Source organism: Lonchura striata, chromosome 1, assembly GCF_046129695.1.
Source record: "Lonchura striata isolate bLonStr1 chromosome 1, bLonStr1.mat, whole genome shotgun sequence".
NCBI classification, from domain to species: domain Eukaryota; kingdom Metazoa; phylum Chordata; class Aves; order Passeriformes; family Estrildidae; genus Lonchura; species Lonchura striata.
In genome coordinates, this window is record NC_134603.1 from 416,777 (window position 1) to 429,237 (window position 12,461).

Sequence of the window (12,461 nt, forward strand, 5' to 3'; positions counted from 1 at the left end):
TTTTCTCTTTTTCCCACCACTTAAATGGTATTGGTAGACCTTTTCTGTTCCAGCTTTTCAGAACTAGCTTTCAAATCTGAATATCAAACAGGATGCTTTTACTTTTGGTTTCACTACTGTATACACAAATACATCACCAACATTTTATTGGAGTAGATTTGACTTCTCCTGAGCCAATTTCTTTTGTACTCCAGAGTGAATATTACCTGGAATTGCTGATTTTAAAGCTATTCCTAATGGAATAAAATGGCCTGCATCCTTCCACTTGGGAATTAATAATAAAGTTTTGCTGCTTTTCTATTCTGAATGTTGGTTGTATTTATTTTCTTGTATAATTTCCAATGTACTATTGGTTATTTTAGAAAATCTTCTTTCACTGTAAATGCAATGTACGTAAGTGGTGTTTGGTTTTCATGAATTACAATGTGTTTGCATTGTTACACCGGATTAGTGCAGTAATCCTAACTGGGTAATTACTGTTTGTCACCAGTGTCTCACCAGGCTCCCTCTGCCAATGGCCTTCTAACAAAGGACACTCATGTCCCAGATTGATGATGTCTGGATTAACGACATGGGGTAAAACAAAGCGTGTGGAATGAGGTGAGACCTAATTTCAGACTGCGGTAGCTGCTTCCACCAGGACTGCAGCTCTCAGAGCCAGCAGAGCACGGCAGGGAGCACCCTGAGCAGGAGGGAGAACACCCTGAGCAGCTAAGAAAATGCCCTTAGCAGCTGGGAGAACACCCTGAGCAGCAGAGATAGCACCCTAAGGAGGTGGGAGACACCCTGAGCAGGGGGCAGCAGCTGGGAGAGCTCTGCTGCACTGCTCTCCCCAGGAATCAACACAACCCATGTGTGCCAGACAGGACGTGCTGGGGTAGTGCTCCAGCCCTCAGTCTTGGCAACAGCATGAACAGGAGCACTGCAAGGGGTCTCAGCACTGATTAAGAGAGGATTGCACAGGTTTGTGTCCTCAAGTACCACAGAATTCAGAACGTGTGGGGATATGGCACTCCAGCACATGGTTTAGTGGTGAACATGGTGGTGCTGGGCTGGTGCTTGGTCATAGTGCTCTTACAGGTCTATTGTGACCATAATGATTCTGTGATTCCATGATTTTAAAATTGAAATCATGGAAATTTGACCTTATTGGAGCTTGGCTTCTGGCAAGTTTAGATGGGATACTAGGAGGAAGTTCTGCCCTGTGAGGGTGGGCAGGCCCTGGCACAGGGTGCCCAGAGAAGCTGTGGCTGTCCCTGGATCCCTGGCAGTGCCCAAAGCCAGGCTATGGATAGGGGTGGAGCAGCCTGGGACAGTGGAAGGTGTCCCTGCCATGGCAGGGGGTGGGATGAGATGGGCTTTGAGGTCCCTTCCCACCCAAAACATCCCATGATTCTGTGATTACCACTCAGCCCCTGGCTCCATCCACCAGTGAGACAGTGGCCCGCTGTGATCACTGACAGAATGTGAGGAACAGACACATTACCTGCCCCAAAGGCACCACAAGCACAGACAAGGTAATCTGGAGAGCAGGAACTCATTCCAGAGCCGCTTCTCTAGCAGTGCAGATCCATGGCCTCTTTGATAATGGAGAAGGTGGTGAATCTTCCCCTTGACTCCACATGGGTGACTCATCCCAGCTGCCCCTCTGGGTTTGATCTGCTCAGGCTCTGCATGTGTACATATCAGATTATCTGGGTTAAGTGCAGTTTTGCTTTTGCCCTTTATCTGTCTGCTCTGAAGCTGTTTAACATGATCTGTCTGTTTTTATGCCAGCTCAGTTTCAGCAGTCCCAGGTACTGACTGGCACTGAGCTGGTTTTTTCTGCAGTGACCGCAGGCTTGGTCACTCATCTCACATGTCCCTAATGCAATTCCCACCCCTGCTGTGCTGACAGAATTTGAAAAGTCTCTTCAGTGGTTCCACAAGTCATCCCTCTCTAGTTCTTCACAGTGACTTTTTTGATGTGGAGAAATCCCACATTATTCTAACAAGCAGATCCAACATCTGCATGGAACTCTGGGAGTGAAAACAGGAATGTGGTCTTGCAGTTTCACTGTTAGAAGTTGTTTGCTTTTTTAAAAAAAACTGCCTTCAATTAAAGAAGATGATGGGGAATAATCTGGGAAGAATCAGTGTTGCATTTATACAACAGGAAGTCCCAGGTGTTTGGGTACCAGGGCAGGAAGTTGTTGTGAGGGTTTGCTGTTCTGTTCTTTGCCAGTGCTCAGCTCTGATGCCTGTCCTTTTCTTCTGGGGATCATCCAGGAAGAGTTCTTGACCTAAGGACAGCCCCTGGGATCAGGTCACCTGGCCTTAACCACAACCTGCCTGGAGGGTCCCTCATGCAGACAGGGGGATTCAGAACATCAAGTATGACCTGAGTAAGAGAAAAACCAGACCTACGTGGCTGGATCAGTCCCCACTCCCCCTCAGAAACAAAGATATCCAGAGCCAGAGCTCACCCTCTATCTTCAGTGGTCACAGGAGACACATTTTAATTCCTAGTCCAGACTGGTCGCAGCCTGAACCTTCCGAGGGGACGAGGTGCAGACACCGATCTCTGTGCTCACCAGGGACAGGACCCGAGGGAATGGCTATGTTGGGTCAGGGGAGGGTTAGGTCGGATTCTAGAAAAAGAAGTCACCCAGAGGGTGACTGAGCACTGGGAGGGGCTGCCCAGAGCAGCAGTCACAGCACCCAGAGGTGTTTGGAGAGCACTCCTGGGACATGGTGGGACCCTGGGGATAGCCCTGGGCAGGGCCAGGGGCTGGGCTCGATGGTGCCTTGTGGCTCCCTTCAGCTCAGCCTCCTGTGTCTCCGTCATTGACTCACACTGCTGCCGCAGCGGGCACAAACAGCTCGGCAGTGGGCACCGCGTCTGCTCTGCCCTCCCTGAGGAGAACAACCTCACGGCACAGCGGCTCCTGATCAGATGTTGGTTTAAGGTTTTTAAATAAACGCGGATTCACCACAACTGCGGGTCGATGTTTTCTGCAGGCAGAGAACTGCACCTTTTAACAGGCGGTGAGCAGCACGGGCCCTGAGCTGCTCCCGGAGCCGTTTCACTGCCCCGCTCCAGCATACTCTGCCCGGCTCCGCTCGGCCTGGGCCCGGCAGCGCCGCCGCGGCACAAGCGCGTCAGCGGAGAGCGTCAGCGAGGAGTGTCAGCGCGCAGCGTCACGTGATGGCGTCATCGGGAGCGTCAGAGCGCAGCGTCACGTGACGGCGTCACCGGGCAGCGCCGCCGCCGCTGCTCTGGGTCCCGGTCCGGCCAATCCCCGCCGGTGCCGCCGCTGCTCTGGATCCCGGTCCGGCCAATCCCCGCTAGTGCCGCTGCTCTGTGCCCCTCTGCCGGCCCGGCTCGGCGGCAGATACGCGGCCGCCGTTGTTGGGCACAAGCGCCCCGTGTCGCCGGTCCCTCTGTGCCCTCCGGGGGCTGCGGCTCAGCCACCGGCACGGCGGGCGCACACGGGGGAGGGATGCACCGGGACAGGAGGAGCCGAGCAGGGAGGTGGCCGTGCCCAGGGCCCGGAGGTGGCAGCGGGGGCTGTGACGTGGGAGGTCCCACAGGGCTGCGGCTCTGGGCTCTTCTGGTGCTGCATCGCTGATGGTGACTGAAAGCACAGAACCATCAAGAACTCCGCGCAGCAGGACCGAAGTGGCACTGAAGTGCGACCACAGCCCCATCTCCGGCAGCTGTTGGTCTCCAGAAGCAGCTGGAGGCCAGTGGGCAAGGCTGGAGATCAGCATTTCCCAGGCTCCGGTTATCCCGGGTGTTCACGCGCCAGAGCTGACAAACAGGTGAATTTGTTGGGGTTTGCAGCTTCCAGGACAGCCCCTCCTGTCCGTGGGCAGACAGGAGCAGAATCCCACAGTTATTCCAGACACCTGCTTGCTGTTCTGTATGCAGCGAAATGCAGGGAAGGGCCAACAAAGCCATCCCTTAGCTCACAGACCAACAGCAGACAGCACTGATTCCTGGAACCAAGAGAATTTGCATTGGCAGGATTAGAGGGGTAGGCAGTGCAGGTTCACAGCTGGAGTTGTGTCCAGATGTGACATTTCCTGCCCTCCATTTCCCAGAGCCCAGCTGTGAATTGCTGCTGCTGCTCAAGGCCGTCAGCTGCAAGAGTTTCTTGCAAACCTTGCAGCCCAGCCACCTGTGCTCTGCTTTTTGCCTGTGCCACCTTGAAGATCATTCTCCCTATATATTTAACTGGGTTATTTCTGTTCCTCTTTATATAAAAATAATAGAATCATAGCATGGCTGGGCTTGGAAGGGGTCTTAAAAGACCATATAGTTCCAAACCTATATGAATAATGTCCAAGTAAATATCCCTAAATAAACAATTCCCATTGATGATGTTTCTATGTTTCCTTTCGTCTGAAGGGTTAAACTACTTCCCATTACCTATTCAGGGTTCAGTTGTGGGGGACAAATTAAACACACAAAGAGAGGAACCTGGCAGTAAAACTGGCCCATCAAACAGCACAGGGCCGAGGACAGAGCCTGTGTGATGCTGTTCAGTCCTGAACCCTCCCCGACCAAGGGCCAAGCTGCTCCTCAGGTGCCACGGCCACAGCCAAGGCCCCTGTTCAGCTGTACCTGTCACACAGGTGGAGCAATAAGGCTGAGGTCTGGCCTCAGGAAAAGGAAATCCACCCTCTTCTGAGACTGCTGCTCCTTCCCTGGGGGTGGCACAGCATGGTATCCATCCTCTGAACCAGACTCAGGAAAACCTGACTGAGCTGCAGGAAATAGGGCTGGTTTTTACCAATCAAATTACTTTAAAAAGCTTTAATAATATAAATGAAATAGCGTTGAAGCTTTTTTTTTTTTTTTTAAACACAGCCAAATAAAGAAAGCCAAGAGACTGAAGATCTTGCTGGTATCACTGTGTTTCATATTGGGTTTTTCTTCCCATCCCTGACTACGGATATTCTCAGCTGGCAGTAATTGAGGTGTGCATTAATTCGTGCTCCCAAAAGCAGGAACACCAGGAGCATCTTTGCTGGATCATGCAGTGAATAACAACCACCAGCAAAGCGTTGATACTGAAACTGCAGACTTGACACAGGGCAAACCACTGTGACTAAAGGCTCTAAAACGTAAAGTAAACTTTATTATCCTTGAACCACAAAATAGATTTCTTTGGTTGTACAAATTTCACTAGTTACAGTCTTGATGCGCTAATTTTCCCTCAGAGTCTCTTGGGAGAGAACAGGAGAGAATCCAGAGCCTGGCACCAGGTACCGCACAGGGAAAGGAGAGAAGAATCACAAGTTAGTCACCAAAACCCAGCCAGGATTGTTTCCAAAACTGCTTTTGTTAAAAAGCAAATGCTAAAATCAGATTTAAAAAGGAAAAGCTCAAATTGCTGATGATGGAGGCAGCTGCAGCTGCAGCATGAGATTATCAGAGTTCCCCTTCACAAGTCTGTAAAATTGAAACATAGTCAGTTAAAATGATCCGCTGGATTTTGGCATGAAAGGAGAGGCTCAACTAAGAAACTGCACCCAAAAAACTGCATCCAACTCTTTCCTTCAGCAAATGTACAAGCAGATGTGCCTGTCAGTGCCCAGCCACTGTGAGGCTTAAGGTCCAACCCTGATCTTACTGGGAAGTCAGAGAGCACCAATGAACAGGGAATGGGACTGTGTCGAGCTCGGACCTTCCTCACGGTGAGAGGCAGTGATAAAAAAAACCAAAAAGAAAAGGGTTGTTTCCCCTCACTAGTGGCAGCAGAGGCTGATGGCAGAGTTGGGAGCAGCAGCTGTGACTTCCACATCTGCAGAGCTCACAATTCAGAACCTGCTCACAGCCCTTGTTCCACATGTGGAAACCAAGGCTCACACCCCCACTCGATATTTATCATTTTCCTTTTTCCCTCTTGTGTGGGCAAACATGCATTTTCCCTGTCCTCCACGGGAAGGGGCCTGAAGCCAATGAGCTGGCAAAGTGGAACTGTGTGGTTATTGCAAGGCACAGGCCAGCCCCATCCTGCTCCTGGTGCTCCCTGCCAGCCCACACCACACCAGGCACCCCGTGACATCCCACTCAACCCTACAGCCAGCATGGACACTGTGGACTCCCCACCAGCACCTCCATGTGTAGGATCCTCTAACTCCCAATGTGACCCCATCAACTCCACATTCTACCCATCCCCAGTTCCTGAACTCTACCCACTAAGGTACCTACTGTCACACCTCCCACCTCTGCCACCATGTCCTGCTCCTACTGCTGTCACACACCCCTGACACCCCTGCTCTGGCTGTCAGCTCTGTCCCAGTCCTGCCTCAGCTGACCAGTTCAGCCCCAGTGCCACAGAAGACTCCTCCACTTGTGTGCTCTGGAGTGGCTCCTGCCGTGGTGACAAAGGGGGATGTGCCCATCCAGGGTGGGAGCTGTCCCAGGACAGAACAAAGCCCCAGCAGGAGCAGTGTCCCATCAGGACAAAGGCAGATGGCAGAGACCTGGCTCTGTTTTCCTTGAACACAGAGTACCAGTGGCAGAGGGAGGCACTTTGCTGGAATTCTGGTGGGTTTTTTCCTTTTTTTTTTTTTTTCCCCCTTCTTTTTGCCTCCAAGCTTCCCATTCCCAAACACTCCCAAGGGGAAGTGAGGTGACAGTGCAGGAGGTGGGAGAGGATGCTTTTTGGCAAAAGACTGGAAATTAAATAGGAGTAAAGGCAGGCTGGACCTTCCTCCCGATTCCCAACAGAGGAGAAGCTCCTTTTAACTACAAAACTCAAGTTGAGGCAGTAACAGCTGGAGCCCAGTACACTCTCACACTCCTACATTCTCCCTGTCCTACTCTTCCCCACACACAATATTTACAGGCTAAAAAGCTGCCCACTGTCCTGGCCACCCTTCCTCTCCATCTGCCAGCAGTCAGTCCAGTGTTGTCCCAGTTTTGGGATGTGCCCCAGTGCGCTGTTGAGTGAGGAACGAGGGTGGTTCACAGCCCCAGAGGAGTCAGTTGGCCACAGGGCTCATGGGGAGCTCGGTCCCAGCCAGAGTCTGTAGGCAGGGGGGCAGCCTGCTGCTGTCCCCAGAGCTCCCGAAGGGCTGTGCCAGGCCAGTCCATTGCCCAGGTGTGGCGGGTCACCTATGTGGGGACAGCGGTCTCCAGGCTTCGCCGGCTGTGCCGGAGCTTCCGCTTGCTGCTGTACAGGGCCATGTCCTCCAGGGCTGAGGGAGCTGCTGCTGATGGATCCCCTGTTCCCAGTGTGTCCTCCTCTGGCTGCCCGTCCTGCTCCCGGTGAACTGCAACGACAAGAGGTGCTGGATCTGAAGACAAAGCCCTGGGTTAAGTCAGGGAAGACCCTGAGAAGAAATCCTTCCCTGTGAAGGATGAGGCACAGGCTGCCCAGAGGAGCTGTGGCTTGCAGCAACCCGGCCCGATGGAAGGTGTTCCTGCTCAGGGCATGGGTGGGACTGGGTGGTCTGAAAAGACCCTTCCCAACCCAACCATGCCGTGATTCTGGCAGCATGCAGCTGGCACAGTTAATGCAGACATCAAGGCTATCATAGAATGACAGAATGGTTTGTGTAGGAAAGAACCTTAAAGCTCATCCCATACCACACCCTTCCACAGGCAGGGACAACTTCCACTATCCCAGATTGCTCTAAGCCCTGTCTAACCTGGCCTGGAACACTTTCAAGGAGTGTTCCAGGGTATTCCCAGGTGCTGGATTTGGGACAGCACTGGTCTCAATCACTCACAGTAACCTCCTGCCCAGAACCTCCTGGTGGCCTGCAGCTCATGAAGGGATCAGTGGGTACTGAGAAGGAAGAGCCATGTGTGAGAAGATTCCTGCCTGTAACAGCCATCGTTCACTGAATGGGACTGAAGTGCCAAGCTGTATGGAACAGCAAGTGTCCTGAAATGCTTCTGCTCTCCAGAGCAGGGATCCACCCTGACCCGGGTCTGCAGGGGTCCTTTGGTCACAGAGGGGAAGGAGAGTCTTTGGTCACTGGCCCAGCTGGCCAGGAGGGCTTTGAACTTAGGGGCACCACAGAGACATGGTGGGAGAGCTGCTGTGCCTCAGGTGTTGGAATGGGAGGATCCAGACCCTTAATGAAGGATTGGGGCAAGGAGGTGAGGGTCACCCCTGTGTCAGGCCCAGCTGGATGCAGGGAGCTGCACCTGAGAGCTCTGAGGAGCTGACCAGAGCTCACAGGACTGCAGAGACAGGTGACATTCCTGACCAGGGACAGGTGACATCCTGAGGGGATGAGGTCTCCACAGACAGATGGGAGCAGCCTCACATTCACAAGCCTTGGTCCTTGGGGCTGGTGGGGGGGGGAAATTCAACCACCCCAGTATCTGTAGGAAGGCAGTCCATGAGCTTCAAGTGCAAATGGGTTCCTGGGAAGTCCCTCTGAAACCTTTGGATGCAGAAGAGACCCTCAAGCAGAGAAATCCATGAAGGTCTGTCAGCCGAAAGGCTCAGTCTGCTGAGCTGTGCCAGTGTCCCACCCTCTCCTACACTGCAGGCCTCTGGCAGGGGGAAGCCATTCCTCCTTGTCCTGTCACTCCAGGCCCAGGTGAAAAGTTCCTCCCAGCTCTCCTAGAGCCCCTTTAGGCTCCCCAGAGCTTCTCTTCTGTAGGCTGAACACTCCCAGCCTGGGCAGCCCCTTCAGAGAAGGCTGGGGTTTGGCAGCAGGTGGCTGATCCTCAGACAAGACACCCAGGTAAAAAAGCAACACAAGGGCACATGAAGATAAAAACCCAGCCTGGGTGGGTGGGGGAGATCCCCTGGCTCAGAGAGAAGCCAGTCCTTTTAGACCCTCTAGGCCAAAGAACCCCCAAACATGCAGGTTTAGCGAACCCCATGCAGCACACTAGGCTTTAAAAACTTGGGCTTTAAAAACATTTGGGTTGTGCCCTGGGAAAAGCTCTGCTGAAAACAGGAGGGGCAGGAAGGGGCTGTGTCACCCCATAGGAAAAGGGCAGGAAGGGGCTGTGTTACATGAGAAAAGGGCAGGAAGGAGCTGTGTTACCCAGTAGGAAAAGGGCAGGAAGGGGCTGTGTTACCCTGCAAGACAAGGGCAGGAAGGAGCTGTTACCCAGTAGGAAAAGGGCAGGAAAGAACTGTGTTACCCCACAGGAAAGGACAGGAGGTGCTGCCACAGGACCCAGCAGCCAGGACTTGTACCTGGGTCAGTATCTTGCAAATGAGGAAGAGTGAGGAAGGCTGTATCAGAAGAGGCTTCTGATGCCACCAAGCTGTAGCAGGGAGTCAAATGAAGCTCAATTATAACAAAGTGGCTCATGAGCCATACAGCTGAGGGGCAAAATGACATGGAAGGGCAATTTACTGCAGATAGGAATAGATTCAAGAAAGAAAGAACTCTAAAATCAAAGCCTCTGTCTCAGAAAGTGCAAACCCACTGATTGCTGCAGCCTGGAGTAATTCTGGAAGGAACTACTTTGTGCATTTCTTCTTTTGTGTCCTTTTCTGGCACTCTCAGTGGCTCCCATCACACCCCAGCTCAGCCAGAACCTTGTGCTGATTCACTAAGTTCATTTTTACACTACTGGATGACATTTAAGCTCAATAAAAGGAATAGAATCCTGATTGCATAAAATAAATGCCCCATCCTTGAATGAGATGATGGCTCTGTAAGCACTGGCAGAGATCTCTGTGTGCACTGGCAGCTTCCCAGCAATGCCATTTCAATTCGAGGTTTAGGTACTAAAAAAGGTGGGAGGGAGAACAAAATTCAGAATATTCACAATTCACAAACTGCAGGCAGTCCTGGTCCCCTCCTCCACCTTAGACACTGATGAAATAAAAAAGGTCCAGACAAGTGTGGGAATTATTCCCACTAAGAGAAACCAGGATTTGCCAGCCTGGAAAGAAGGGAAGTGCTACTTCGTTGGCTGATGTGGCTGGCACAAACAGACCAGTGAGACAGAGTCACTCACTGCACCCCAGAAGGCCCAAGGGAGTTATCAAGAAACAATCAGAGCAGATAAAATGACTCATTGTGGAACCTGAGATCACAACACTCCATGGAAGATTAAAAAAATCTGGGCAGTTTTACAGAGGCATATTCCATTGCTGATGCAGACACAACACCTGGTTCAAGACATGCCCACACAATAGGTGAGCCCAGAAAATTGTGAGTATTCATCTATACAGGCTCATTTTCCCTGTTTCTTATGGTCTCACCCTAAGAACCAACTTCCAGCCAGACAAGATCCTGGTGTATCATGAAGCAGTACAGCCTCACTCACATCTCCCATTCTGAGAGAAAACAGAACTACAGGAAGAAAGCACAGGCACTGCCACTGGTGTGAACCCAGAGATTCCAGTGGTGTGAGATGCTGGCATTTTGGTGGGAAAGAATCCATGAAATACAAGTCTGGAGAAGAACAGAATGGATCTTCAGAGCAGAGATGTGGCTGAAGAGGCTGAACAGGGATAAATTAAAGCCACAGGAGGGCAGAAAGAACATGTTTGGCTCCAGAGCTGCAGAGTTCATTACCCAACAGCTCATTACCAACCAGGGGAAGGATGGGGAAGCACCCTTCCTGTGGCAGCTGCTGCCAACAGCAGAGCCCAGGTGAGCAAGGGGCACAGGGAAAAAGCAGCTCCTCACATTCCATAAGCAGGTTTCCAGTAACGGGAGCAGCACACGGTCATCAGGGGAGTTTCTGGAACCTGAGGGTTACAGGACTGGGAAGCAAAGTTTCCAGGTGATCTGGAAGAGTCATGCCACAACAAAGGGAAATTTTCTTAGTTCCACCCTGAAAATGCTGCTCTGCAGTTCAGTAACTCCACAGCCTCATGGAAACTTTGGAATAAAGGTTTTTAAATCCATTTAAGAGATGATGACCATGAAGTCAGATCAGAGAATGGAAGAACTGTTTCTGCATGGGCAAAAGGACAAGGGTGTGCTGGGAGGAGTGAGATGCCAACACTTTCCTGCAGTTGGATTTCCTCTGAGTTCCTGATGTAATGGTTTGCTAGCACAAAGTTTCAGAATTGCTATGAGTCAAAAAGCCATAATTCCATGATCCAGGACAATTCTGATTATGCTGGCTGGAATGCTGCACTGCCTGGGAGAGTGAGATGGGATGGGGGGGCTCTGGAAAAGCCAGGAGAGCTTGGTCCCATGCCAGGAGAGCTGACTGCATCCTCACCTCCATCCTTTCCAGATGATCTGGGACAAGCCTGCTTCTTGTTTGTGTGCCTCACACACACCCCAGGTGATTTAAGCATTGCTTAAGGACTGAGGGCCGGGTCTCTCGATGAGCAGCACTCTTTTCTTTCTGGCTTTCATCCCATTTGAGGGCCCAACAGAGCAGAGACAAGCAACAGTGAGCTCTGGATGCCCTAAGCAGCAGCTGCTATTCCCCAGACCTTCCCTGACCTCTCAGGTCCCTGCATTGCCTGAACAAACAACCTCAAGAGAATAACCCAGAGCTTAGAGGATGACTCTGAGGGATGAAGAACAGATCCTGTTTGCAGGAAAGTAAGTTTGTGTAGAGTCCTGCAGCAGAACCTCCTTCTGGAAACAGCTCAGCCCTGGGTCAGCTGTCTGGGACACAGCCTGGACTCAGAGGAATTTGTCAAGCTAAAAGGAACTGGTTTTTTTTTTTTTTAAGTAAAGGGGTGAAACATGCAAAAAGGGTAGAAGCAAACCAGCACCAACTGTTAGAGGCAGCAGGAGGCCGCACAGCAGGCAGGCTCTGCCCAGCTCTGTGGTGCTGCTGCAGCCCCTGGACCCAGCTGGGTGAGTCTCAGCTGTCTGGGACAGGTGGGGACAGGTAGACAGCCCAGCTGACAGCCCACAGAGCCAGCTGCACACCTTTAACTCTTGCTGACTGAGATGGCCATGAGCCACGAGTGTACCTTGCATGAATTTACCTGAATAATTCCCCGTTCCAGGAAAAGGGGCATGGGGCAGCCCCTGCATGATGGACATTGTGCACCTGCAGCAGGTGACAGAGGTCAACACTTCTTTGCCACATCCTACTGCCACTCTATCAGGACACAAAACTGGAGAAAACCAGGCATGCTCGTAACACAGCACACTGGGAAAATTAGTCATCACTGAAAATGATGCAAATATACAAATATCATACCCAAAATGAACGCAGTGAGTGCGGAGCTGTCATTCTAGAACAGACAAAACATGGCATTGCTTCAGGCAACAGAAGGTGAGGGTCTGAGGGTGGTCCCAAGGCAAGAAGAACCCTCCAGAACAGAGCAGGGAGGGAGCAGTCATCCAGGGCTCACCTGAGTTACTCCGGTCATCGATGTGTCTGAGGTCATCAGCTGCATCAGGGGACTGCAAGAGAAATGTGAATGGTTACACCTGTAACACCTGTGCCCAGGGACTCCAACATGCACCTGCCCACAGACCACAGAGGGACACTGCCACAGAGGGGACACTGTCCAGAGGGACACTGCCTAGAGGGGACATGGCCACAGTGGGGACAG

At 51.7% G+C, this 12,461-nt stretch overlaps 1 protein-coding gene and 1 long non-coding RNA gene across 2 annotated transcripts in view; one reads left to right on the forward strand and one right to left on the reverse strand.

The window, feature by feature from the left end:
- The first annotated feature begins 3,202 nt into the window (after positions 1–3,202).
- On the forward strand, positions 3,203–5,138 carry LOC110478062 (uncharacterized). Its single transcript, XR_002466696.2, has 2 exons — positions 3,203–3,804; positions 4,856–5,138. It is a non-coding gene; the product is annotated as an uncharacterized LOC110478062 (long non-coding RNA).
- Positions 5,105–12,461, reverse strand: part of SCRIB (scribble planar cell polarity protein) — a 101,744-nt gene continuing 94,387 nt past the window's right edge. Inside the window, exons 45-46 of the mRNA XM_031504127.2 lie at positions 12,258–12,309; positions 5,105–7,269 (exon numbers count right to left, since the gene is read on the reverse strand). Of these exons, the coding sequence (XP_031359987.2) occupies positions 7,112–7,269; positions 12,258–12,309 (210 nt within the window). The 3' untranslated portion in view covers positions 5,105–7,111. The remainder of the gene's footprint in view (positions 7,270–12,257; positions 12,310–12,461) is intronic.